The sequence below is a fragment of the Artemia sp. Qi Xiang Cuo genome, chromosome 8, assembly GCF_049724085.1.
Source record: "Artemia sp. Qi Xiang Cuo chromosome 8, ASM4972408v1, whole genome shotgun sequence".
In the NCBI taxonomy this organism is placed as follows: domain Eukaryota; kingdom Metazoa; phylum Arthropoda; class Branchiopoda; order Anostraca; family Artemiidae; genus Artemia; species Artemia sp. Qi Xiang Cuo.
The window spans coordinates 55,515,272-55,539,536 of record NC_142801.1 but is presented as its reverse complement, the minus strand read 5'-3'; the positions used below and the strand labels follow the sequence as shown (position 1 = coordinate 55,539,536).

At 37.2% G+C, this 24,265-nt stretch overlaps 1 protein-coding gene across 1 annotated transcript in view; it reads left to right on the top strand.

Moving 5' to 3' along the window:
• The window catches only part of gig (TSC complex subunit tuberin), a 236,097-nt gene that overhangs the window by 54,155 nt on the left and 157,677 nt on the right, over positions 1-24,265 (top strand). Inside the window, exons 8-10 of the mRNA XM_089093612.1 lie at positions 1-77; positions 2,833-3,001; positions 15,545-15,775. The exon at positions 1-77 is cut by the window's left edge and continues 227 nt beyond it. Of these exons, the coding sequence (XP_088949738.1) occupies positions 1-77; positions 2,833-3,001; positions 15,545-15,775 (477 nt within the window). The remainder of the gene's footprint in view (positions 78-2,832; positions 3,002-15,544; positions 15,776-24,265) is intronic.

Below are 24,265 nucleotides of genomic sequence, written 5' to 3'. Positions count from 1 at the left end.
TTTTATACGAAGGAAAAACGACCTGTTGTTCAAACAAGGGCGATCGAAGTTTTAGGATCTGTGATAGATTTCAATAGGTAAAATATTAATTATTTATTTAATTATAGTTCTTCAAACAGCATTTAAATATTAATTAATTAGTTTCTTTGGCTTTCCAAAACTAAATAACTGTACATTTTCTTTCGTTCTAAATTAGAAGGACATTGTTTTACTATCTTCCTAGCTGTATCAATTGGTAAGGCTAAATAAAACGATAGACACCCGCTTTTTCATTATTATTTTTTTGTATTCTATGCTTATTGCGGACCATTGTTTTCCGTATATATTAGAAATTTTAAAGTGTAATTGTCCACTGTGAGCCGCTTTTTTTACCACAAAGACTGTCCTTGTTAGAAATATCAGAGATCATTTAGAAGCCAAATAGTTTTTAAGTCATGTAAGCGCACATGGGTGTGAGGGCATTTTGGGTTAGGCTACCCCTGAAGTTACATGTTTTTTCCATATTGTCTAATATGTTCTGTATCACTTGCTTACTTTAAATTTTCCCAAGGATAAATCTATGTGTTTGTATCTATTTGCTGTAGGACATCTCGAACTGCCTACCAGTATCCCTGTATTTGTATTACTTCCTTTATATTCCCTTTAAAACTTTGCGTATCTACGCTTGAAATTTATCTATAGCTTGCTTTATACAGCTGATAACTGCTTATAATACCTGGCGAATCACTGACCAAAAAACGATTTTGTGACATTATATCTGGCAGCTGAAGTAAGTATTTCTCAGGACCCTTTTTACGATGGAATTCAGTAGGCTTTGGTTGTTCACAAGAAAGTATATGTTTTTTCTTTTTTTTTGTACCCGAAGCCTGAAGGCAAGTGAGTAATTATCATTATAGACATTGCATACAGTCAATAGGGTTTTTTTCTGGATCTCACAAATGAGTAGCCTATATACCGCAACAGGTCCGTCCGCAGGTTTTTTTCTGAGGGGAGGGGGGGCATAATAAAAGCACTATTTTATGAGTTCAAACAAAAGTGCCAAGAAATTGGGAATTCTTTTTTTTTGTTGGGGGGGGGAGGTAGGTAGGGCCCTGAGCTCTCCTCGGCACATCCCTTTATTATGTTTTTTTTTCTTTTTTTATCGCAAGGATCTAACTGCATGGATTTTCAAACACTGACACGTGTACTACACACACAGGTGCACGACAAATAAAACCAGGGACGGTAAAAAACATCTTTCATGGCATTCTAATTCTCTCAAAGAAGCTTCTTGTGCGCCATTTTCCGGCCTTGTATATATTTTACTTTTATATCTAACATATAAAATAGTTATTCCTGGATGGTACTTAGAGGGGATTCGAAGATCTTTCTGTTTTTGGGTATGGGCAGACCCGGATCGTTGATTTGAAAACTGGATGTTGTTTAGCTCCTGGCAGTCCCATATCTTCATCAAAATGTCACGTAAAATGAATCAGAACTGTACTTGGGAAATTTTCTTACTGACTTATTTCTGAACAATTTTTTAGAATATTGAATTCCCATTCATGTAACGTAATCTCCGCTTCAATCAATAATATTGATCTATATTCTTAATTAACGTAATAGTTTATTATCAATCAGTGACTATGTGAATGCATCATTGATAATATAATTTCCATTATATGATTAATAATATAACAATAATATAATTGAGTATTCCCTGTTCAATATCTAGCTTATATAACTGTATCACCTTTTAGGAGGATTTGCACTGACGCATAGGAAATTACGTTAAGATACCCAAGTTACGGCGATTTTTTAACGCTGCTACATACACTTTTCATATCTAAATAGCTGACAAAGTCCTTCAGAATCTTATTAAGAAGCCTCAATGTAAAAAGCATTTTTTTTTTTTTTTTTTTTTTTTTTTTTTTTTTTTTTTTTTTTTACAAATAACATAATTTATGAAGAACTTTTAAACAACATTTGAATGATTGCGAACACTTGCGAATAATTTGTGAACAACTTGTGAATAATTTGTGAAAAAAAAACAATTTGTCGGCGTTCTTGTCAGTAATCTGTCGATAATTTTGGCAATGAAAGGGCTGTCTTTAACTTGTTCTGCCAATAATTTTAACAGTAGAATGGTAGTTTTTTAACTTGTCTTGTCTTTGGAAAGCAACAAATAATATGTGTATAAGAGTTCTTTTTTAGATTTACTATTTAATTTACTTTCAAATGAAACGCATATGTTTATTTTCTTCGCCCAATTTATTTCTTTTTGAATCAATTTACTTGTATTCGTTGCACCCACTCTTGATTATTTTAAATATACTGACATATAAAAAAAGAATGTGGGTCTACCCCTGTTATACGTGAAAAACTACTTTAGGTTCATAATAGTTCAAAATAAGAAAATAAGAAAGATCACGGTAGAGAAAGACCTGTGCTGTGGGAAAAAAAAAATTCCGAAAATAAGAAAGATCACGGTAGAGAAAGACCTGTGCTGTGGGAAAAAAAAAATTGTGGAAATTTTTTTTAAATAAAAATGCCTATTTTATTGTGTTGTTTAGACTTTTTAGGAGGGTTCTATGCAAAGCAACTCTCAAGCGTTTATTTGAAGCCATGATTAGATGAACTGTGTTGGTTTGCATGGCTAGGTCAGTATTTTTTGGAGAAAGCTTCTACTTGGAAAAACTACTTTGGGTTTATCCTAGGGGTGCGGAAGACCATAATGCTACGTAATTTATTTTCGGGAAAGGTTACGTAGGGTAGTGGAGAAGGCTTGGCGGAGCATCTACGAACCACTTTTGATAGCGATATGGAGTTTTTCAGAAATTATTAATTTTATAGGAAGATGTATGGTGATGAACTGTTAGAAGACGTCTTTATTCCTCGATTTAGTGATGTTTCATGCGAGCAGGCTGTTGAAGTACGTAAGGCTATAGTTAACGTTGCTGTAGAAGCCTGTATTCCTTGTAATTGCCAACATTATGAAAAGCTTATGGCTATCCTTAGGAAGGTGCGTATTTTTCTTCGAATTATTAAAAGCTGTAAATAATTCCGTTGTCATAAACGTTTCAAACGTTGTCAAGCTGCGAAGGTTTGTCCTTAGCTTCCACCTTGTAGCCTTGTAGCTCTTAGCTGCCTTTTTCATACAAATTCTTTGTAAAATAAAATTTTGTGTTAAATCGAATTGATAAAGGGAATGGCCCTCATCTTCAGCTAACATTCAAATCTGAACAATTCTTGAAACGTATGAGTTAATAACTGTTAAAGAGGGTGGAGAAATAATGTCCAGTTGCTAAACCTGTTGACTGAAAGGGTCAAGTACGAACCAAGGACCTTATTTTGCTTGGCTCCAACATTTTTGTGAAACTGATTAGTTAAACATCACCCTGCGGATTAAGTAGTATTAATCTCTTTAACAAAAATTAATTTAAAAAAAGCGTTCCACAAAAGAAGTTCTTAAAAAAAAGAAGTAAAGAGCTGCATTAAGCCATAGACGAGCAAAAATAAACTGATTGTTTTTGCTTTAGATTAGTAATAGAAAAAAAAATGTAAAAAGTATAAAAAAAACAGTAAATTATAGGAAGCATACTGGGAATTTTGTGGGACCTTTGAAATAATTTTGATGTTGAAGGAGTCTATCCACTCTCTTCCCGAGGTAGATACATAATTTGATCAATTCTTATTTTTATATTGCACAAAAGATTAGATACTATTAGTATTACTAGTAGTAAAAAGATACTAAATACTACTAGTATTACTACTATAAAGAGTTCACTGCAGCATCGAGCCACCTGAGGCCAACACAGCTACGCACGCTCTGCTTCAATCCTGATCTGTTCAAATTCTCCCTCTTTACGGCTTCCCAGGAAGTTCCCATTTCTCCTAAATCTTTTCTTACGACATCCTCCGAACCCAACCGGGGACCACCGGCTTTTTGTTTGGCCCTAGATGGTTGGCCGAAAAGGACATCTTTGGCAATCTATCATCCTTCATTCGCAGAATGTGCCCTAGCCATCTTAACCTTTATCTTATTATAGGCCTAGAAAGCGGGATTGAACCACATTTTTCGTACAGTCTACTATTCGAGACACGGTCAGTCAGTCGGGTACCCAAAATAATCCATAGGCAATTTTTCTGGAAAACATCTAATAAATCTTCCTCCATTTTTCGGAGTACCCATGCTCCATTTTTCGGACCATACTTAACAACTGTCATCACCGTAGCTTCTAATATTCTAGTCTTGGTTCGCAGGCTTATCTTCATACTTTTCCTAACTTTTTTTCAATTGTGAAAAAATAACCTGAGCCTTGGCTATTCTACTTTTAACATCTTCACTGTACCCATTGTCTACTAATAATGCTACCTAAGTAAGTGAAGCTGTCCATTGGATCAATCTTTTCGTTACCCAACGTCTCATTTTTATCTTCACTTATTCCTAGTCTTAGCGACTCAGTCTTCTTAATTTTGATTTTCAAACCTATTTTAGTACTCAGAACTCCTAAAACCTCTAAAAGTTCATTCATTTTGTTAATACTTTCATCTAGGACGCTTAAATCGTAATAGTAATTTAAGTCCAGAAGAGTTTTACTTCGCCGTTTGATTCCACGTTTTCCTTTGCTTTTGCTGGGCTCTTTAAGACAAATTCCATCAAAATGTTTTATATGAGCATAGAACGGAACCCTGGTTAACTCCTTATTTAATACGAACCCAGCTACTAACCTCATTTCCTATCTTAATCGTTGCAATCCTATTCTCGTGCATAGCACTAATCACTTTAATGTATTTGTCTCGTATACCATACAAGTATAAGACCTTCGCTAAAGCTCTTCTATCAGCTGAATCAAACGCTTGCTCATGATCAATAAAACTGAGAACTAAAGGTGTTTGATAACTCAGGCACTTCTCACTTATTAAGATAATAGTGAAATCTGGCCGACGTATCCTCTACCCTTCCTAAAACCACACTGTTTTTCTCTTAAAAATTTATCAACAGCATCTCTAAGTCTAAAAAAGTATCTCTAAGACTACATCATCTCTAAGTTTAACTAAGTAACTTGCTACTTAAGGAAGATAGAGAAAGAGTGTCACAAAGTTCTTCATTCTCCTCTATATCTGTTTCCTGTTGCTCTTTCGTGGTTTAGAACATTCTAAAAATGTTCTACCCATTTTTCTCTAACTCTTTCCCTATCACTAGTTGTGGCCCAGTTCCTATCTTTAAGTGGGACAAGTCTGTATTGACAACTCCCTCTCAGTTTATTAACGTGCCAGTACAATATTTTACTAGTATGCCGTCTAGCTGCATCTTCCAGATCTTCGGCAGTTTTATCCGTGGCCTCACCTCACCTCCTTAGTTCATATTTTAATGCTTTCTCGACTTTCTTTACATTCGTCTTATTTTCATATGATCTATTACTCAAATAATTTTTGTAAAAGCCCCCCCCCCCCCTCCTCTCTATTGAACATGAAGCATTTTCACTAGTTTTCCTAGTTGTAACAATGGAAAAAGATGATTTATTGCCGACAAATATGATGAAGGTAAATAATTTTATATGATACAGGTACAAAAATGAGTAAATATTTAAAGAAAAACTCAAATACATAAAAAATGGAACTACCCAGAATTTTTGCTTGTTTGTTTAGATTAACGAGGACCCTTTTTAACAAAGGGCAAAAATCACTATTTGCGCTGTTAATTACATGTTATACTGAATATGTTATACTAAAAATTTACAAACTTTTGATTATGTATGGAAGACGTCCTTACGGCGTGCGGGATTGAACTTGCAAACTTCTGGCTAAGAAGTTCAGTCTCTTCCCCTTTGCTGCCGCAAGGTAACTGACAATTTGGTTTTTAAAATAGTATTTAAATTTGAAGAACTATTATAACTGATCTTTAATCATTTCCTGTTGCCCTGTTGGTTCGAAGCTTCATTTACATGCAAGGATAGAAAACGGAATAAAAACGTAGCTCTCCAAAAGAAAACTAAAAATTGTGAGAACTACTATAAACAATTTAAAACCCATATCAAACTTGAACTTGAATTCTAAAATACTTGCTTAAATAATTCTTAAAAACAAATATTTTATTATGGAATTATGTTAACCTTAGATAACTAAAACTTAATACACACCCTCTTCTTGTGTTTAATAAGGAATTACAATCAATAACGAAGGCAAACTCAAAATGAGCGAAACGACCACAAAGAAGAGTAGGCTAACGCCCCCTGTGCCTTCTACAGACCGGAACATAATTTGCAGTTTACTGAAAACAATCTTTATTTCGAGCTATTTGTTTTTATTTCTCATAATTTCAAAAAAAGAAAAGAAAAAAAATACCATCGTAACCAAGATTACAAAAAAAAATGTGGACTGACAGTTTTATTTTAAACAAAATCGCTTTTTCAATATTTTGATCCCTGTTGAGACGAGGAGGCATAAAAAAGGGAGTGCTGGTTGTCCTCCAATAGCTCTTCAACACCCCTGAAATTTTTAACTTAATGCCCTCAGCCTCTCCTTAGATATTGCTGATACGCCCTTCTGACAACCAGCATGCAAACAGTGTGTTTTAACCTGTTAGGCATCCCTCTCCAAAGTTGTGTGTGTGTGTGTGGGGGGGGGGGGTATGTCATCCCAATAGCTAAGTTTATTTGAGCTTTGTACTCTTTTGAGCAAGACGTCTATTTCAAAATTTTATCGAATGTTTTTGGAGCGAGGACAACTGAAAACGGCGTTGGAGGGGTTGTCAGTCTTTCAACCACTTTCCAACATCCCTCTTAACATGTCCTGAAAGTTTCAATTTTGTGCTGTCGGCTGTTCCTAAAATATTGTAGGTCCTCATTTTTGATAAACTGGATGCACATAGTGCCTTTTGACATAGTGCCTATATTTTAACAAGGGGCGACTTTCATAACTTATAGCCCTGGTCCCGAGGGCTGTAGTGGGTTTTTTCAACTCCTGAATTATAGTTTTTTAATTTTGGACTATTTTGAACAAAATGGCTATCTCAAAATGTTTATTCGATGTATTTAGGAAAAGGGGCTGAGGGGGAGGGGGTAGCTGGCTGCCTTTCAATCATTATCGACTCTTAAAAAGGGCACTAGAACTTTCTATTTCCGATTGAATCTGCCCCCTCCGAAGTTTATGTGACCATCCCTTCCATGAAACCGTATATATTAAGAGTGGGCAACTAGCGCAACCTACAGCCCTTGTCGCGGGAGCGGGGGGGGGTTGTCAACTCCAAAGATATTTGGCCTTCTAATTATCTTGAACAGAATGGCTATCTTAAAATTTTGATCAGATGCATTTCAGGAGAAAGGCTGGGGGGGGGGGCTGGTTCCTTCCATATGAAGTGCCTCTAGGAAAAAATATTAGATAATTAGTAAATAATAATACATTAAAGCTATGTAACTCTTTACTATGGCGAACGCTATAGAACTGCCTCTAAAAAAGAACTCAAACTGCGCAAACGTGTACCTGCTAAACAGCAACGTTATCTCAATCCTCCTATATTATGCTGAGACGTGGAATCTTACTCACAAACAAGAAAAGAAAATTCTTGATTTTGAAAACACGTGTCTTCAAAGGCTTCCGAATATTCGTTGGTCTGAAACTGTCTCAAGTGGATTTATTTGAGGACTCACAAACCAAATTGCTGACATGGTCAGAGCATTGAAATAAAGCTACCTTGGCCATATCTTTAACATGTAGGACCATCGATTCCCCACAGTCGCCATCCAGTGGCAATCAGTTGGAATTCAGAAGCGAGGTAGACGACGAAAAACGCTTAATGCGCACAAATCCGAATGACCTGCCTTGTCTGAATGCTCCATTTCAACCTTCACTGAATTAATTTAATCACATTCACCTCAATGGATTCACGCATCAATAATGAGATTAACTTTTCAATAGTGAAAGTAATGGGTAGGGGGCTTGAGATGTAGGTTTTATTTCAAGTAATCGTATCTTTTGTGTATTTTTTAATGTACGTATGCTAAGGAATTTTATAACTTATGATCATGCTAGACATTCTTACAACTAAAAAAAAAAAAAAAAAAAAAAAAAACTGAGCAGAACAATTCATTGTTTCGGCCCTGAAAATACCCTCGCCAAGTAGAAACATGTACAGAGAATGCCTTCTTAGAATTATTTTTCTTAGAATAGTTTTCTTGCCTGTCAAAAAAGAAGAGTAAGATTTAGTGGTGGTCAAGAGTCAAACATTTTTTCAATTCAAAGCGAACAAAATGCCAGACAGAAACTCAATTTGTAACTTAAATGAACCTGAAACACTTGAGAGGGTTCTATCATTGCAATAACATAAAGCCTACAACTCGCTTTTTCTCTTGGAGGTTTTACAGCAGCATTACACTTGACCTTCAGCGGAAAATATTTACGCAGCTAACCTCAAGCCAGATCGTAAAAAAATTGAGGGGGCCCTGGGTGCCTGTGGTGGTGCAGGTAGATTTAAGGTCTAGGGCAAGGCACTCTTTTACTCACCTTTGTAATTGGTTGTACGATTTTCTGTATTAATTCTCATGGATAAAAGGACAAAGATCTTCTAGAGTCACTGATGGCTCATAGGACGTCAACAGGTTATTGTTGACGTTCCAGCTGCTGTGTCTTTCTTTACAGGGACAGCTAGTAAGTCTGTTGCCCCACATTTTGGAAGGGGGAATTGAAGCTCGCGCTCTGTATTGCCAAGTAGAGTACTAATCCACTGTGCTACCACAGGTTTATCAATTATAAAGAAACATAAATTCTATATAATGTGTTAAAGGTAATTATTTCTGTAAAAAAAGGGTTTTTCTACTTTAGTAATTCAAACAGATAAGCATTTGAACGAGGCCTTGACCCTACTCACCCATCTAATGACCTAGGACACTAAAATTGTTCCTTCTTTGATGGAAAAAGAACTTGTTTTCACTGTTGTGTGTAATGACTTGATCAACTTTGACTTACTTTATTTAAGGCTCTTGCAGAGGGTTCGGCGTAGAAAACGATGAGACCAGGTGCCTCCAGGTTTAACTATCGCTTACCGGGCTCGCAGCTTTTTCCACCGGCATGTGGGCTTGGGCGAGGAATTTATCGGCTTTGTCTTTCCACCTAGTGGGGGGGGGTCCTCTGGGTCGCTTCCATCCGTGTAGGGTGGGGTCGAAATTGAAAGCAACCCGTGCTGGGGTGTCGCGTGACATGCGAATGAGGTGGCCGTACCACCGAACAGTACGCTGGGCGAGCTGCGTCGAGAAAGGAGTTTGTGCCGTAAGTGACAGGAGGGTCTGGTTGCTAACGAAGTTAGTCCAGTGAAATCCCTCGATTCTTCGGAGATGTTCTGTCTGTGCGAAATCGACGGTACTGAGGATAGATTTTGCAGCTGGCCACGTCTCCGCTCCATACAGCAGCACGGTGCTGACTGGTGCATTGTAAATGCGCATTTTAGCAAAGAGGCTTACGATCGGCTTTCGCCAGATGCTGCTCAGCCTCCCAACAAGTACCGACGCTTTGGCTGTTCGAGATGTAAGTTCTCGACAGAATAGATCCCAGGTAAGCGAAGTCTTCAGTCTACTCGGTTGTTTCCGAGGCTGATTTACTTTACGGTAGAACGAGGCGTGGGGGGCTCAAGGTGCATAACTTTGATTTTCTGCCAGTTGATATTCAGTCCAACTTTTGAGGCTTCTTCTGAGAGCACCTGGAGAGCTTTGGTGACCTTTTCAACGGTGTCCGCAACTAGCCTTATGTCATCAGCGAAGTCAGCATCAGAGAGTAGCCGGTCTCCGAACTGAAGGCGATTCGTCGTGCTGGTCAGAACATGGTCTATGACGCAGTTGAAGAGCTCGGGAGTTGGGGCGCAACCTTGCCGGACGCCAATCTTCACCAAGAACGTGGGACGCCAATCTTCACCTCTCGGTATCGTCATACAGCTTTTCAAAAAGCAAGCAATATTTCTGGTGTAGGCGCGTAGTTCTCAGTATCAGCCAAAGTAAACACCGATCGACAAAATCAAAGGCAGCCTTAAAGTCCACTAATGCGATATACGCTTTTCGGTAGAACTCTCGCGTCTTCTCGATCAACTGGCACATAGTGAAAATTTGCTCCGTCGGCGACCAGCAGGGTACGAACCCGGCTTGCTGGACTCTTCTCTCTCTACGAAAAAAGGTGGAGCACCTGTCCAGGAGTGACATGGCGAAAAGTTTACCAGGAACGGAGAGAAGGGTGGTCCCACGACACTTGGGGCAGATTTGACGGCTGCCCTTGTGTTTCCAGAGCGGCAATATGATGCTAGAACGCAAGTCGTTAGATATGCTTTCCGTCGTTCATACAGCTGAGAAGATTAGCTGGAGCCACAGAATCATCGCTGCACCCCCGTACTTGAGGAGGTCTGCAGAAATACCACAGACGCCAGGGTTCGATTGTTATTTAACCGTTTTACAGCATTTCGAATCTCAGAGGTGTTAAACAGTTGCGATACGAGGTCGCAGTAGCCTCGGGTGTGGCTATGGCTGCTTGAATCAGACCTGGGTCAGGATGAGCAACTGCCTTGGCATTGAGAAGCGTTGAGAAGTGACTTCTCCAGGCGGAGAGTTGGCCTGTATGCTGCTGCCAGCAGAAAAACAAGGCTCACGGTGGAAGTCTTCCCTTCTGTCAGCTCACGGAGGTGTTTGTACAGGGGGCAGGTGTCTTCTTTCCTTGCAGGATCTTCAAGATCATTGGCTTACTTGTCGACAAAAGTCTTCCTATCTCTGCAGTAGGCTATTGCGCAGGCCATTGAGTCGCCTGTACTCTGGCATTTTCTTTGCTAAACGGGCCTTCCGGCGCAGCTCGATCACGGACAGAGTCTTCTGGGATATCTAGGGTTTATTCTTATGTCTGCTGCGGCCAATGGTATTGCCAGCAGAATCGAGTATGTTATCTCTGAAAGACTTCCATGCTACTTCATTAATGCCTGCAACTGTATTTTTAACGTTTTACAACTATTGATAATAGTGAAAGAATAAGGAACCTCGCATAATGGAATTTATAAGTGGTACTCACCTCATATACGATCAATTGCATGAAGAAACCTAAGATGAATTTCGATTTTTCACGGACTTTAACGTATCGATTTTTTTCTGCTTTAATCGCTCACGGTATATGGACCTCCGTGTTGCAGTAAACAAGGAGAATGATTTTAAACGATTGTATAACGCCAATTAAACATTACAGATCAGATAATTAAATACCTGATCGGCTTGCCTCAATTCGCGTAAAGATCGTTTAAAGTGATGCTTTGAGGTGATGTTTTGTAAGTGATGCTTTGAGGTGTTTAATAATATAAAGTCTTTGATAGGTGCCTACTAGCTCCGGCTATCAAAAATATGGGGAAAAAAGCAAAAAGAATTTCTAAGAATCATCGTCTTGTCATTTCATAAAGGACTAAATAAAACTAAAATGTAATTATTGTATTTCTTTGTGTCAAAATTGTCTTTCAGATATTCCTTAAAACTTATTCTTCTTATACATTGAATTCTTCTTATATAATTTAAATAATTAAAAAAAAAAATCTATTTCAAAAACTGTTCTTCTATAAATTAAAAAATGTCGGGCTTGAGAAAGCTATGTTTATCTCTATTGAGCATGTGATAAAACTCGGATGTTTTTGGATTGTTAATAGTTCTTGAATTTTTATGTTTGTTTGTGGTGTTTTCTCTCTTTTTCTGCAATCTATTCCCTCAGCGCAAATACTTTTTTCGTGTACAAAGGTGAAAAAAAAAATCATTATTGTTAAACATAATTCAATGCAGCCAAGACACAAAAAATAAGGCACTGTTGGATAGCCTTCAAGAGGAGAGTACGCTCGCACTGAGTACGCGAAGGACAGCTTTGTAAGACGCTGCGCCACGATTTGGAACGGTCTCGTGAGTGATGTAATCTCTGAAATCCCATCTGTTCATTCCTTCAAAAGGAAGTTCAGCAGACACAGCTCTTGGGAGGAAATCTACGTAAATGACTGACTAAACATTTTTGGTGACCTGAAAATCAAGTATTTTGCAGTAGGCATCAAGACACGGCTAATTGTAGGAAAAACTAAGACAGATAGTCCGAGTAATTGAGAGGCAAATGTTTAAATGGCGGGAGTAAGTGTGACTCTGTTATTGGACAAATACTTGTGTGTTAGTTTTTGGAAACGGTGTTGGTGGCTGATAGTGACACGCTAGTCTCCTTCAAACTGAAAAATCAGCATTAAATTTTAGTCATGTACCATTGAGGGGCTGAGTCTCAAAATTTAAGATTTGACAGGATAAACCTTTTACTATATGATTTATATGTATATATTATATAAATATTAATAAAAAATTATAAGAATATAAGTGAAAAAAAATCGTGTTTTCTTTGATTGGTCGCTTTATTCAGTTGATGTTGCGTTGAGGGGTTGAGCATGTGGGTTGAGATGAATGGCATTGAGTTGAACAGGGGTTGAGTTAAACGGGGTACAGTTGCAGGATGGTTCAGTTAGGCGAGGATTAAGTTACACGGGAACCATATGGAATTCTTATTTGTGAAAACAACTAAACTTCAATTTGCATTGCTTGAAATTTGCAACAATCTCCTATGAATTCTCTATTCCAAGCGAAATATCAGCAGCCAACCGTCATCTTCCCCCTCTTTTTTCTTTTTTTTTTGAATATACAGAGCATTGGAATTAATAGAATACGAATCAGTCTTTTTAGACAAAAATGGCGTTCAGCGACAGGACTGGTCTCAGAGTTCAAACCGTTCGTGGTAACAAACTGTAAGAAAGGAGCGACCCGGCTCAATAATAACCGAAACTCTAAAAAATTAAATCTGATTTCTGATACCAATGCACATATTAAAAGAATCGGCTTTTTACACTGATTTCAAATATATAAGTTTCGTCAAGCTTAGTTTTACCCGTCAAAGGTTACGAGCCTGGGAAAATGTGCCTGATTTTTGAAAAAAGAGGGAAACATCCCCTTAACATCATAGAATGTTAATAAAAAAAAAACACCATCAGATTCAGTATATCAGAGAAATCTACTGTAGAGATTTCAAGCTCCTGGCTGCAAAAATGTGGAATTTTGTATTTTTTGCCAGGAGAAAGATCACGGATGCGTGTTTTTTTTCCCAGGGGTGATCGTATCGACTCTGTGATCCTAGAATATCGGGAGAGAGCTCATTTGAACGGAAAATTCACAGTTCTATTGCCCTTTTTAAGTGACCGAAATTTTGGAGGGCAACTAGGCCTCCTCCCACGCCCCTTTTTTTTATCAAAATCGTTCGATCAAAATTTTTTAGATAATCGTATTGTTCAGTATAGTTGAAAGGCTGAATAACTATGCCTTTGGAGATATCATTTCCCCACAGCCCCTGGGAAAGATATAAGTTACAAAATTTGCCCATTGTTTACTATAGTATTTGTTATTGGGAAGTATGCATACATTTTTCGGGCAAGGGGGGGGGGGGGGTGGTGGTCAATTCTCTGTTGATTTTCCATGGGGATGATTTTCATGGGAAGGGAAGTTTATTAGGGTTGAATTTTTTAGGGGATATTTTACACTGGGGGAATTTGCCAGAAATCCTATACGAAATTCTTCTAATGTCTTCATTCTCTTTGTCAACTCAATTTTACGCATGGAGATGTTAAGGGTAATTCTTCGGGGTAAATTTTCAATAGGATTGAATTGTCTAGAGAATAATGCCGTGGGGAGAAGGGATTTTTCCGTGGAGGTTTATCAAGATTTACTTGCATTATTTAAAAAATGATAAGAAATTAAATAAAAAATAAGCTTTTTCAAGGGAAAGGAAGGGGCAACACTGAAACTTAAAACGAATAGAAATTATTACGTATATGAGTGGGGTTGCTCCTTCTCAACACTTCTCTCTTTACGCTAAAACTTGAATTATGTCCAAATTCTTTAAGAACAACTCCTGAAACACAAGGTTCGTTTAATTAGAATAATAAGAAGTTTTTTTTTTAAGTACTAAAAAACTTAAGCGTAAAGAGCGAGGTGTTGAGGAGGAGCAATCCCCCTCATACCCATAATAATTTCTGTTTATTTCAAGTTTTAACGTTACTCCTTATTTTTACTTGAAAAAACATGGTTTTTTGTTTAATTTTCGTTAATTGGTGAGATCCCAGTCATTTAACTAATTTAAATCAATACTGGTTTAATTAGTTTTACTTTAAAACTAATTTTGTCATCGACTTTGTGTAGTTTGTTTATTCGCTTCCTATATTTAATGGATTTTTTAGTATAATGTGCATTACTATCTTTTTTGGTGTGTAGAGTATAGGCGATAGTAATGTATTTCGTATTCTTTGTGCATAATATGTAAAACGCTATCCGTGCAGAGTATAATCTATACGATACGTCCTAGAAACAAATCGCTAAACCTTGCTGCAAGGATTTAAGAAGTTATTTATTTCATTTATTGGACTGTAGTGTTTTTTTAATGATTTCAATGTCTTTGCTTTAGATTCGTAATAGAAAAAAAAATATTAAAAAGTGTAAAAAATAACTGCAAATTATAAGAAGCATACTGGGAATTTTGCGGGGATTGTAAATAATTTAGATGCTGAAAAAGTCTAATTGCTCTCCTCCCAAGGTAGATCCATAATTTGATCAGTTCTTATTTGTATATTGCACAAAAGATTAGAATCTACTGTTTACAAATCTGGGATTTGGTCAGGGGGAACGCCCAGACTTAGTTACTCCAAAATAAAAATATTACAAATTTTTTTGTACTCTTCGTCCTTTTTTTTATAGCTACACGGGCATTGGCTCCTTCCGATGCAAAGTAAAAATCCAAGAATTGATTTGGATTTCCAATTTAAAAATTGTTGGGTTATTGCCGAACAAGCCCAAAATTTATCAAGCTTCGGATACTTTTTAGAATGTTCTGCCAGCCAGAATTTTGTAATTTGACATCTACTTGGAGGGGTTGCCCGGTATCAGCCAAACTTGATAGACAATAAAACCTAGTTCTTAGTCACACCTTTGGTGTCGCCAGCTTCATACATTGAAATTTAATTAATTTATTGGCTTTATTTATTTATTACCTTTGCTTTATTTATGTTAGGTTATGAATATAAACTTTGATGGTTATAAATATATGCCGTTTGCAGTACCCCATGTATAATATGGCATATTATAAATGTTATCCTCTATCTGCCAATCTTTGGGGTTTGCCAAAATTTTCTCAGAAGAAAATTGGCTTCTCCAAAATTTCCCTGAAAATTAAGGTTGATAAAAATTAGCGATTTTTATTTCGTGTCAACCTTCGTAAATTTACTAGCATTAATTGTGGGGAGTTTTGGAGAACCCAAAATGCTTTTGAGAAAATTAGGGATGACCGCGGAAAATTTCAGGATAGTGGTAACACTGCACAATGCAGTAAAATATGCCGGGGACATTAATATTGTTGGCATTTTTAAACTACTTAAATGTTCGTTAATTTAATTTATTATTTTGAAATGAATTAATTTATTGTAATTGGTGTGTCAATTTTGATTATTTTCTTATCTCAATTAACGGATGTAAAATAATGGGATTTATTTTAGATCATGAATATAAACTTTGATGGTTCTCGGTCATCAGAAAGAATTTTAACCAACGAAGATTTTGAAGATGCCCTAGAAGCTGTTAAAGGAGCAATAAAAATATTTAAAAAGAAAATTTTCGAAGTCCCATCTCAACATGCAAGAATTGCATATCGGTTGTTGCTGGAGCACGTTAAAAACCATTTGAAATGCGACATGGTGGTTGAAAATGCAACGGAAGCTAAATATTTGGTAAGTTGCTGTCTTTTCTTCTATTAATTAAAAAAAACTTTTTCCACAAAATAAGTTTTTCAAAAAAAAGTAAATAACTCCATTAAACCAAAAATGAACAAAAATAGAATCAAATAATCTATCAAGCATACAACTGCCACTAATCAGTATCAATAAATGAATGAAACCCAAAACGAACTGAAATTAAAATAAATAACAGAGTCAAACTCAGAACCTCTATGCTTTCTAAAAGCCAGAACATAATCTGTACTTTACTGAAAAAAAAATCAAACGAATGTGCATTGTCAGTTTAATATATGCTGATATTTATTCCTTAAAATCTTAATTAATTTTAGATTCCTTAAAGTTATAAAAGCGAAAACGTTTAAAAGATTTTTTTTCAGTAAAGTACAAATTATATCTGGCTTTTAGAGAGCATAGGGGTTTTGAACCCTACTCATATTAATTTCTGCTCGTTTTGAGTTTGACTGTTATTTATTTTAATTTCTGTTCGTTTTGGGTTTCATTTATTTATTAATACTGATTTGTGGTAGTTGTATGCTTGGTAGATTATTTGATTTTATTTTTGTTCATTTTTGGTTTAATGGAGTTCTTTACTTTTTTTCTGAAAAACTTATTTTGTGGAAAAAGTTTTTAATTAATTTCTGTTCGTTTTATATTGACATAGTCATTTTCAGGGAAAAAGAAACTAATTGTTTGAATCTTTCCGAGTTTCCTTTAAGAATTTATAGTTTGACCTGCTGTTTATATTCTGGAGCACCTTTTTCAGCAATTTTTAGCAGCATAAACTCTTTTGAAAATCATGACACAAATAGTAGTGTGTAATTTAGTCATATACATCCCCTAGTTGACCTGATGAATAAAAGTTATTACCATTCCCAAAAAATTATATCTATGCTTTTTCACAGCCTGGATACAATTACACTCTTTTGATTTAGAAAAAGTTTAAGAGCAGAAGTAGTAATAGAAGTAGCCACGAAAATTTGAATTTAATACCCTCAGTCGTTCTTTGTATATTGCTGAGATGTCTTATTGGCAACCAGCATACAAACCACATACAGCATGCAACCAGCTACCATTTCCTCCTAACCTTGGTTTTTGTGGGAATGCCTCCCTTCTAATTTCAGTGTGCCTGTCTGCTAATTCGGACATTTCTTCAATTGTCTGTGGGTTTTTCTCTTTTAAGTACATCCTCATATTTGGATAGGTATTTTCTAAGAACTGTTCCGTCGTTGTTTTATTCACTAATCCCGTTATTTCATCTTATATTTCTTCCGGGTCTTCTAAAATTGTATAATTTTCTAACTCCAGCCATTTTAAACACATATCTTTCAATTTGTACCCGTGGTCTTTATAAGTTTCGTTGTCTCGTTTTCTTTCGCTTCTAAACCTTCTTTGATAGTGCTCGGGGAAGAGTTGAAATTTTTCAAAAATGGCTTGTTTTAGTCTTTCAAAATCTTTTGAGGATTCCATTGGTAATGCTTTATATGCAAGTTGTGCTTTGTAGTTAAGGAGGGGTTGTATTCTTGTCATCCAATTTTCTCTCGGTAATCCGCTTAATTCCACCATTTTTTTAAAATTGTATTTGTATAAATATACATCTTCATTTTCCTTAATTGGTTGAAGGTTTGCTGCTTGCATTATCTCTATTGTAGAAGATTTCTGAGGCTCTTGGTAATTTCTCTCTGTAATCATTTCCATTATGTATTTTCTTTCCTCTCTGTCTGCCTCCTCCTTTTTTCTCTGGCTATCCTATCAGCCTCTTCTTTTTTTTCTCTGGCTATCCTATCAGCCTCTTCCTTTTTTTCTCTAGCTATTCTATCTCTTTCTCTTTGTTCTCTATCTTCCTCCTCTTTTCGTACTCTGGCTAATATTTCATTCTCTATGAAATTTAAAAGTTGTTGTGTCATATCTATTTTAGGGTTTTTTCGTGAGCTCCTGCTGGAAATTGAACTTCTACTACTCCTGCTACTTGGTCTACTTTGAATATCATTGTCTTTATATTCTCTTAATTCATTTTCTGAGTCTGCTCGTTGTATAATATTTTCTTCTCCCCGCAACTCCCCTACTTTTTCTACCTTCTCTGAAGGGTGAGTTTGTTTTGTTATACCCGTTCTTTCATGTAATGATTTTTCCTCATTTATTATCGCCACTGTTTCTTTTGTTCGGGTTTCTCTATCTGCGTGTAATTCTTTCTGCATTTGTCTTAAACTTTTCTCTTCTTCTCTGGTTCGTACCGGGGATCGCTCTATTACTGATTTTGGTTTGAAGATATTCTCTTCATATGTCCCAGAAATGTCTATTTCACCTGTTGAGTGATATATGGTTCTATCTGATGGTGTTTTTCTTGGGGTATTTCCAGCGGGAGTCGCATACAATTGTGTGTCTGAATCCGATTTTTGTTTTACCGCACTAGATCTTGTCTGAATTCTTCGTTTGTCCGCCATTATTTCAAGGTTTATTTAACGTCTTTCGTTCAAATGAAAATCCTTTTATCAATGTTTCTTTTTATCCTTTCGTGAAAAATTATTTCCTTTTAATTTGTCGATTATCTGTGGGTGGCTCAGCCTCCCTTGTCTCACAAGTTAATTATTCGTATGATTGATTGATTTTTAAATTTTATTACCTATTATTATCCGTATAGGCACAGTTCAGATCAAAATTTTCTCTTTACGATTTTTATATATGTACCCACCATAGGCTACTTTCTAGGCCAAATTAACCCGTCTCTTCGAGAGCGCGGAATTCTTTTATTATCAGATTTACTGATAGGACCTTAAATCGCTGCCACCAGTTATTGGAGGATTATTGTGCGGGGTCACCACTTTTAAAGGCAAAAATGGCGCAAAGGATTGCTATGCCATTTAATGGAGGGGGAGATCTTTCGTCGGGCCCTAATTAGTGGGATTTCCGCGGTTACTCCAACGGTTCCGTATACTAACGTGATCAGATGGTCTATGGAAGCATTTGAAGCCAAACTTTACCGATAAGGTTTTCCAACCATCTCTTTAGTTCCGACCTAAGCTGAAAAGTTAAAAGAGTACATAAAAAACCTTACTGTATTCACAACACGTTGTATATAAGAACTGATTTCAAAAAGACTCTTTCTCCCAGCCCGCTCTGCTAGCCGCGTGCTGCGGCAGGGGTTACGAGGGTGGTAAATGAATCTTTCCAGCCAATCCTAGGACTTACTAATTTACTGGCCGACCTCCCTAACTGCGCAATTCTTTACCTCGTGGTCTATTAAGCACGTACGCAGTTAAGAGGACCCAAAATGGCGTCACAAAATAAAAGGAAAATTAATATTTATTACTTGAGGAAGGAAAATAATTAAGGGGCCAAAAGAAATGAATCTGGAAGGGACATTTATCTGAAAAAACTGGGACCAAGGGTTCCAACAACGACCACCTATTCCATATAAAACCTATATGCCCCTGGGCATAACTTAAAGTTCTTGCCCTAGGGCTCGGGGGGGGGGTTGTGCCAACCTTGGAAGCATGGTTATGTGTTCTTTGGACTATTTTAAACAAATTGCCATCGCACAATTTCAATCAAATACATATGGTGAAAAGTTGGGTAGTTGGGTGGGGGTGGGCGCTACTTGACCTCGATCACTATTGACTCATAAAAGGGAACTAGAACTTCCAATTTTAACCAAATGAGCCACCTCTAAAGCTTATACAACCATCCTTTCCATAAGAACCTTAAATGCCCCGGGGGCATAACTTAAAACCCTCGCCCTCAGGCTCTGGTGGTTTGTATCAACCTGAAAAGCCTTGTTATATAGTATTTGACTATTGTGAATTAAAGGACTGTCCCAAAATACCCATTGGATACATCTCAGGAAAACACGAGGTGTTTGTGTGTGTGTGTGTTTGTGTGAGTGTGTGTGTGTGGGGGGGGTAGCTGTGCTCTGATTACTTGACTCTTAAAAAGGGCACTAGAACTTATGATTACTAATCCAATGAGTCCCCTCCAAAACATATACGACCACCCTTTTTATAAGAACCTTGTATGACCCAAGGGCATAATTTACAACCCTTTCCCTGAGAACTGTAGGAGGGAGGGGGGGGGGGTTATCTTCCTTACAGACATAAATTCCGAAAGCGTCAACTACGATGAATAAAATTATTGAGCGTGGAAGGGGGGGATGTTTGCTCTCAAATCACTTTGACTCTTAAATAGGGCACTATAAATTCCAATTTCAAATCAAATAAGCCCCATCTGATGTTTGTACGACCGCCCATTTAATGAAAACCTTATAGGCCCTCATAAAGTAACTTAAAACCCTATCCCCAGGGCGCAGGGGGGGTGTCATCCCTAAAGACGTTATTATATGTTCTTTGGACTATTTTGAAAAAAATCTGTATATCATAATTTCAATCAGATGTTTTTGGTGAAAGGAGGAGTTGTAGAAGAGGGAGGAGGGACTAAATGCCGCCCATCACTTTTGACGCTTAAAAAGGAACTAGAACTTCCATTTTCAACCAAACGAGCATTGTCTAAAGTTAAACAACCATCCCTTCCATAATAACCTTAAATAGCCCCTGGACATAACTTAAAACCCTTGCCCCTAATCTGTGGGGTTTGTTTCAACCCTAAAAGCCTTGTTGTATGACATTTAGACTATTTTGAACAGAATAGCTATCTCAAAATTTCTATTAGATGCATTTCGGGACAATAGAACGTGTGTGTGTGTGCGGGGGGGGGTGTCAGCTTCCCTCCGATCACTTTGACTCATAGAAAAAACACTAAAACATCTGTTTACCAATCCAATGGTCCCCCTCCGAAGTTTATATGACCACGCTGTCTATAAAAACGTTATATGCCCCAAGGGCATAACTTAAAATCCTTGCCCTGAGGGCTGGGGGAATTTTTTGTCCTCAAAGACATAATTTCTAGACCTTTGAAATACGTTGAACAAAATGGTTATCTCAAAATTTTGATTGGAAGTGTTTGGGAAAATGATGGGCTTGGTGGGGGGGGGGGGGGGTCATTTGCCCTCCGATCACCTTCTACTTAAAAGAAAGGTACAAGTCTCTTCAATTTCCAAACAAATGAGTCCTTTCTAAAGCTTCTACGACAATACTTTCCTTAAAAACATTATATGTCTAAAGGGCATAACTTATGACCCATGTCCTGAGGGCTATGGGGGGGGGGATTGTTATCCTCCAAGACATCATTTCCAAACATTCAAACTACATTGGACAAAATGGCTATATCAAAATGTAGATCAAAAGTGTTTCGGGAAATGATAGACGTGTGGGGGAGTTTCCCTCCGATTACCTTTAACTATTAAAAAGGGCAATAGCCCTCTCCATTTCCAATCGAGTGAACCTCTTTTGAAGCTTTTACGACAACGCTTTCTATAAAAAGCTTATACGGCCCCAGGGCACAGCTTACAACCTTAGCCCTGAGGGCTGTAGGGGCTTTGTCATACCAAAAGACATAATTTTTCTGACCCTTCAACTACGTTCAACAAAATGGTTATATCAAGATGTAGATCGGAACTGTTTGGGGAAATGATGGGCCTGTGGGGGGCATTCGTCCTCAGATCGCTTTTGACTATTAATAAGAACACTAGCCCTCACAATTCCCAATTGAATGAGCCCTTTTTGAAGTTTCTACGACAACAGTTCCTATAAAAACCTTATATGCCCTAGGGCATAGCCTACAACCATTGCCCCTGGGGATGGGGGGGGTGGGGGGTTATCATCCTCAAAGACACAATTTCCGGACATTTCAAATACGTTGAACCAAATGGCTATCTCAAAACTTTGATTGAATGTGTTAGGGGAAATGGTGGGCATCAGAGGGGGGTTAATTGCCCTCAAATTACTTTCGACTAATAAAAAGGGCATTAGCCCTTTCAATTCCCAATTGAATGAGCCCTTTTTGAAGTTTCTACGACAACGCTTTCTATAAAGAAAACCTTATATGCCTCTCGGGCATAACTTACAACCTTCGTCCTGACGGGTGTGGGGGGTTGTCATCCTCAAAGATATAATTTTTAAAAATTTCAACTTCGTTGAAGGAAATGGCTCTCTCAAAATTCTGATTGGATGTATTTGGGGAAATAGTGGGCGTGAGAGAAGGGTTAGTTTCCCTCCAATCACTTTCGACTATTAAAGAGGAAACCCTTTCAATTTCCCATTATGTGAACCCTTTTTTTCCACGACAACGCTTTCTATAAAATCTTTGTATGCCCCCAGAGCATAGCTTACAACCCTTGCCCTGAGGGCTGTGGGGTGAGTTTCATCTGCGTGGAGAAGTTTCTACGACAACACTTTTTATAAAAACCTTATATGCCCCTAGGGCATAACTTACAATCCTTGCCCCGGGGGCTGGGGGGGGGGGGGTTCATCCTCAAAGACATAATTTCCGGACTTTTCAACTACGTTGAATAAAATGGCTATCTCAAAATTTTGATTGGATGTGTTTGGGGAAATGGTGGGCGTGAATGTAGGGTTAGTTGCCCTCTAATCACTTTTGACTGTTAAAAAGTCAAACAGTCACTTTTGACTGTTTGACTTTTAAATTTCCAATCGAATGAGTGCTTTTTGAAGTTATTACGACATCGCTTTCTATAAAAACCTTATATGCCCCCTGGGCATAATTTACAACCCTTGCCCTGGCGGCCCTGGGGGGCGGGGGGGTTTTCATCCTCAAAGACATAATTTCCGGACCTTTCAACTAGGTTGAACAAAATGGCTATCTCAAAATTTTGCTTGGATGTGTTTGGGGAAATGTTGGGCGTTGCAAGGGTGTTAGTTGCCCTCCAATCACTTTCGACTATTAAAAAGGGCACACGCCCTTCCAATCTAATAAGTCCTTTTCGAAGTTTCTGCGACCACTCCTTCGATACGAAGTTCCCTGGTCTAATAGATAATAAAAAAAAAGTAATACATTGTGCCAACATTGTTCTTTACTTAGGTAGCGCTATTGCGCTGCCTCTGATACCGTGTTCTTTTCTTCGGTGTTAACTTCTTTCAGGTTTTTGCTTCTTTCAATCAAAGAGTAAAGTAGATACCGCGTTTTATAAATACCTAAGCTAAATTAGAATAAATAGAAGAGCAAGCTATAAGAAGAGTATTTGTAAAGCAATGCAGTAGCTATAAGAAAAACAAGAGTGAGCTATAAGAAGAGTAAGAAAGAGTAAAATCCTTTTAGGTAGAAAAAAGAAGAGTAAATACTCTGTTTTCTACTTCCTTATCATTTAATTATTTTAAGCCTATTAATTTTTCCCCTATTTTAGCTGTTTCTTTTTCTCTTTTAAGTGCAGATTTAAATATATAAGACGTCACTTGCATTTAAAAAAATGCTCTAATATGCATATTAAATACACATATTCTCCCCTGGGAGGGGGTAAAGAGCGAAGCTTTGAATAGATTGGGTGGAGGAAAAGTGTGTGCAGAAGTCTTTGCCTCTGGTGGCTTTATTCTGCAATGAGTTGCTGGTAATAGTATATTGTTCGCTAGGTGATTAGGTCAGGGCTGAAGTCTTATTACCTTGGGAAAAATCCCATGGAGAGGTAGGACACACCCAGAGCCTGATTACCCATGTCCTGATTGTATTTTTAGAACGTCATCCACCCATGCTTGCAAATTTGTTACTAGGTAAAATATTAAGAACATTTAATTTATTTCTTATCTTCTACTATAATGGATTACTCTATGTATAGCCCATAGAACTTTTCTATGCTGATAATAATCTGCACGCACTATATTCGTGGCACCTAGCCTTGTTCCGACTAAGCCTTGGTCTCTTATCTGAAGAAACACTAAAAAAAAGAAGATTTTTGAAGTTGCGAATTTAAAAGTTTTGAAAACCCAACACTCTGTGTGAAATTGGCTAAAAGTTGAAAGTATCTTTCATATAGTTTCCCTGTTCCAAACACGAGTATTTTCATAAATTGCTCTTAAGATGGTGGCCAAAACAGCGCATCTGCAATATCGCGAGAACGGCTTTGAGGTTCAATTTAAACAAAGCTTTCAAGGAGCTTGGGGGAGGGGGCAAGTATGTCTTGAATTTTTGAATTGGGGGAAGGAGACAAAGGGGATTTCCATTCTGTTTAAATATATTGGTACCATGAGATCCTATTTGGCTAGAATCTATTAGAAGTGAAATTGCGAAGTAGACCAAAAGAAACCATGCAAACCCAGGCTATCAAAATACCGTATTTGATTTATCTCAGGAAGAGTTAAGTGGATTGAGTCGAAACTTTCCTTTCTTATAGTTTCCCTATTTCTTACACGAGTATCATCTCATAAATTGGAAAACCCTGAGTCACATTTTTTTCTGAGCTCTTTGCGTTTAATTGTTGATCATCTCATATTTCCTAGTATCTCATTTATGGAAAAGCATAGCCTTAGGAAAAAGTACCCTTGTTTGAAAACCTGGAAGCTTTTTTTTTTTTTTTTTTTTTTTTTTTTTTTTTTTTTTTTCCATTAAACAGCTATTGAAAAATATTTATGGGCGTAGGCAACATCT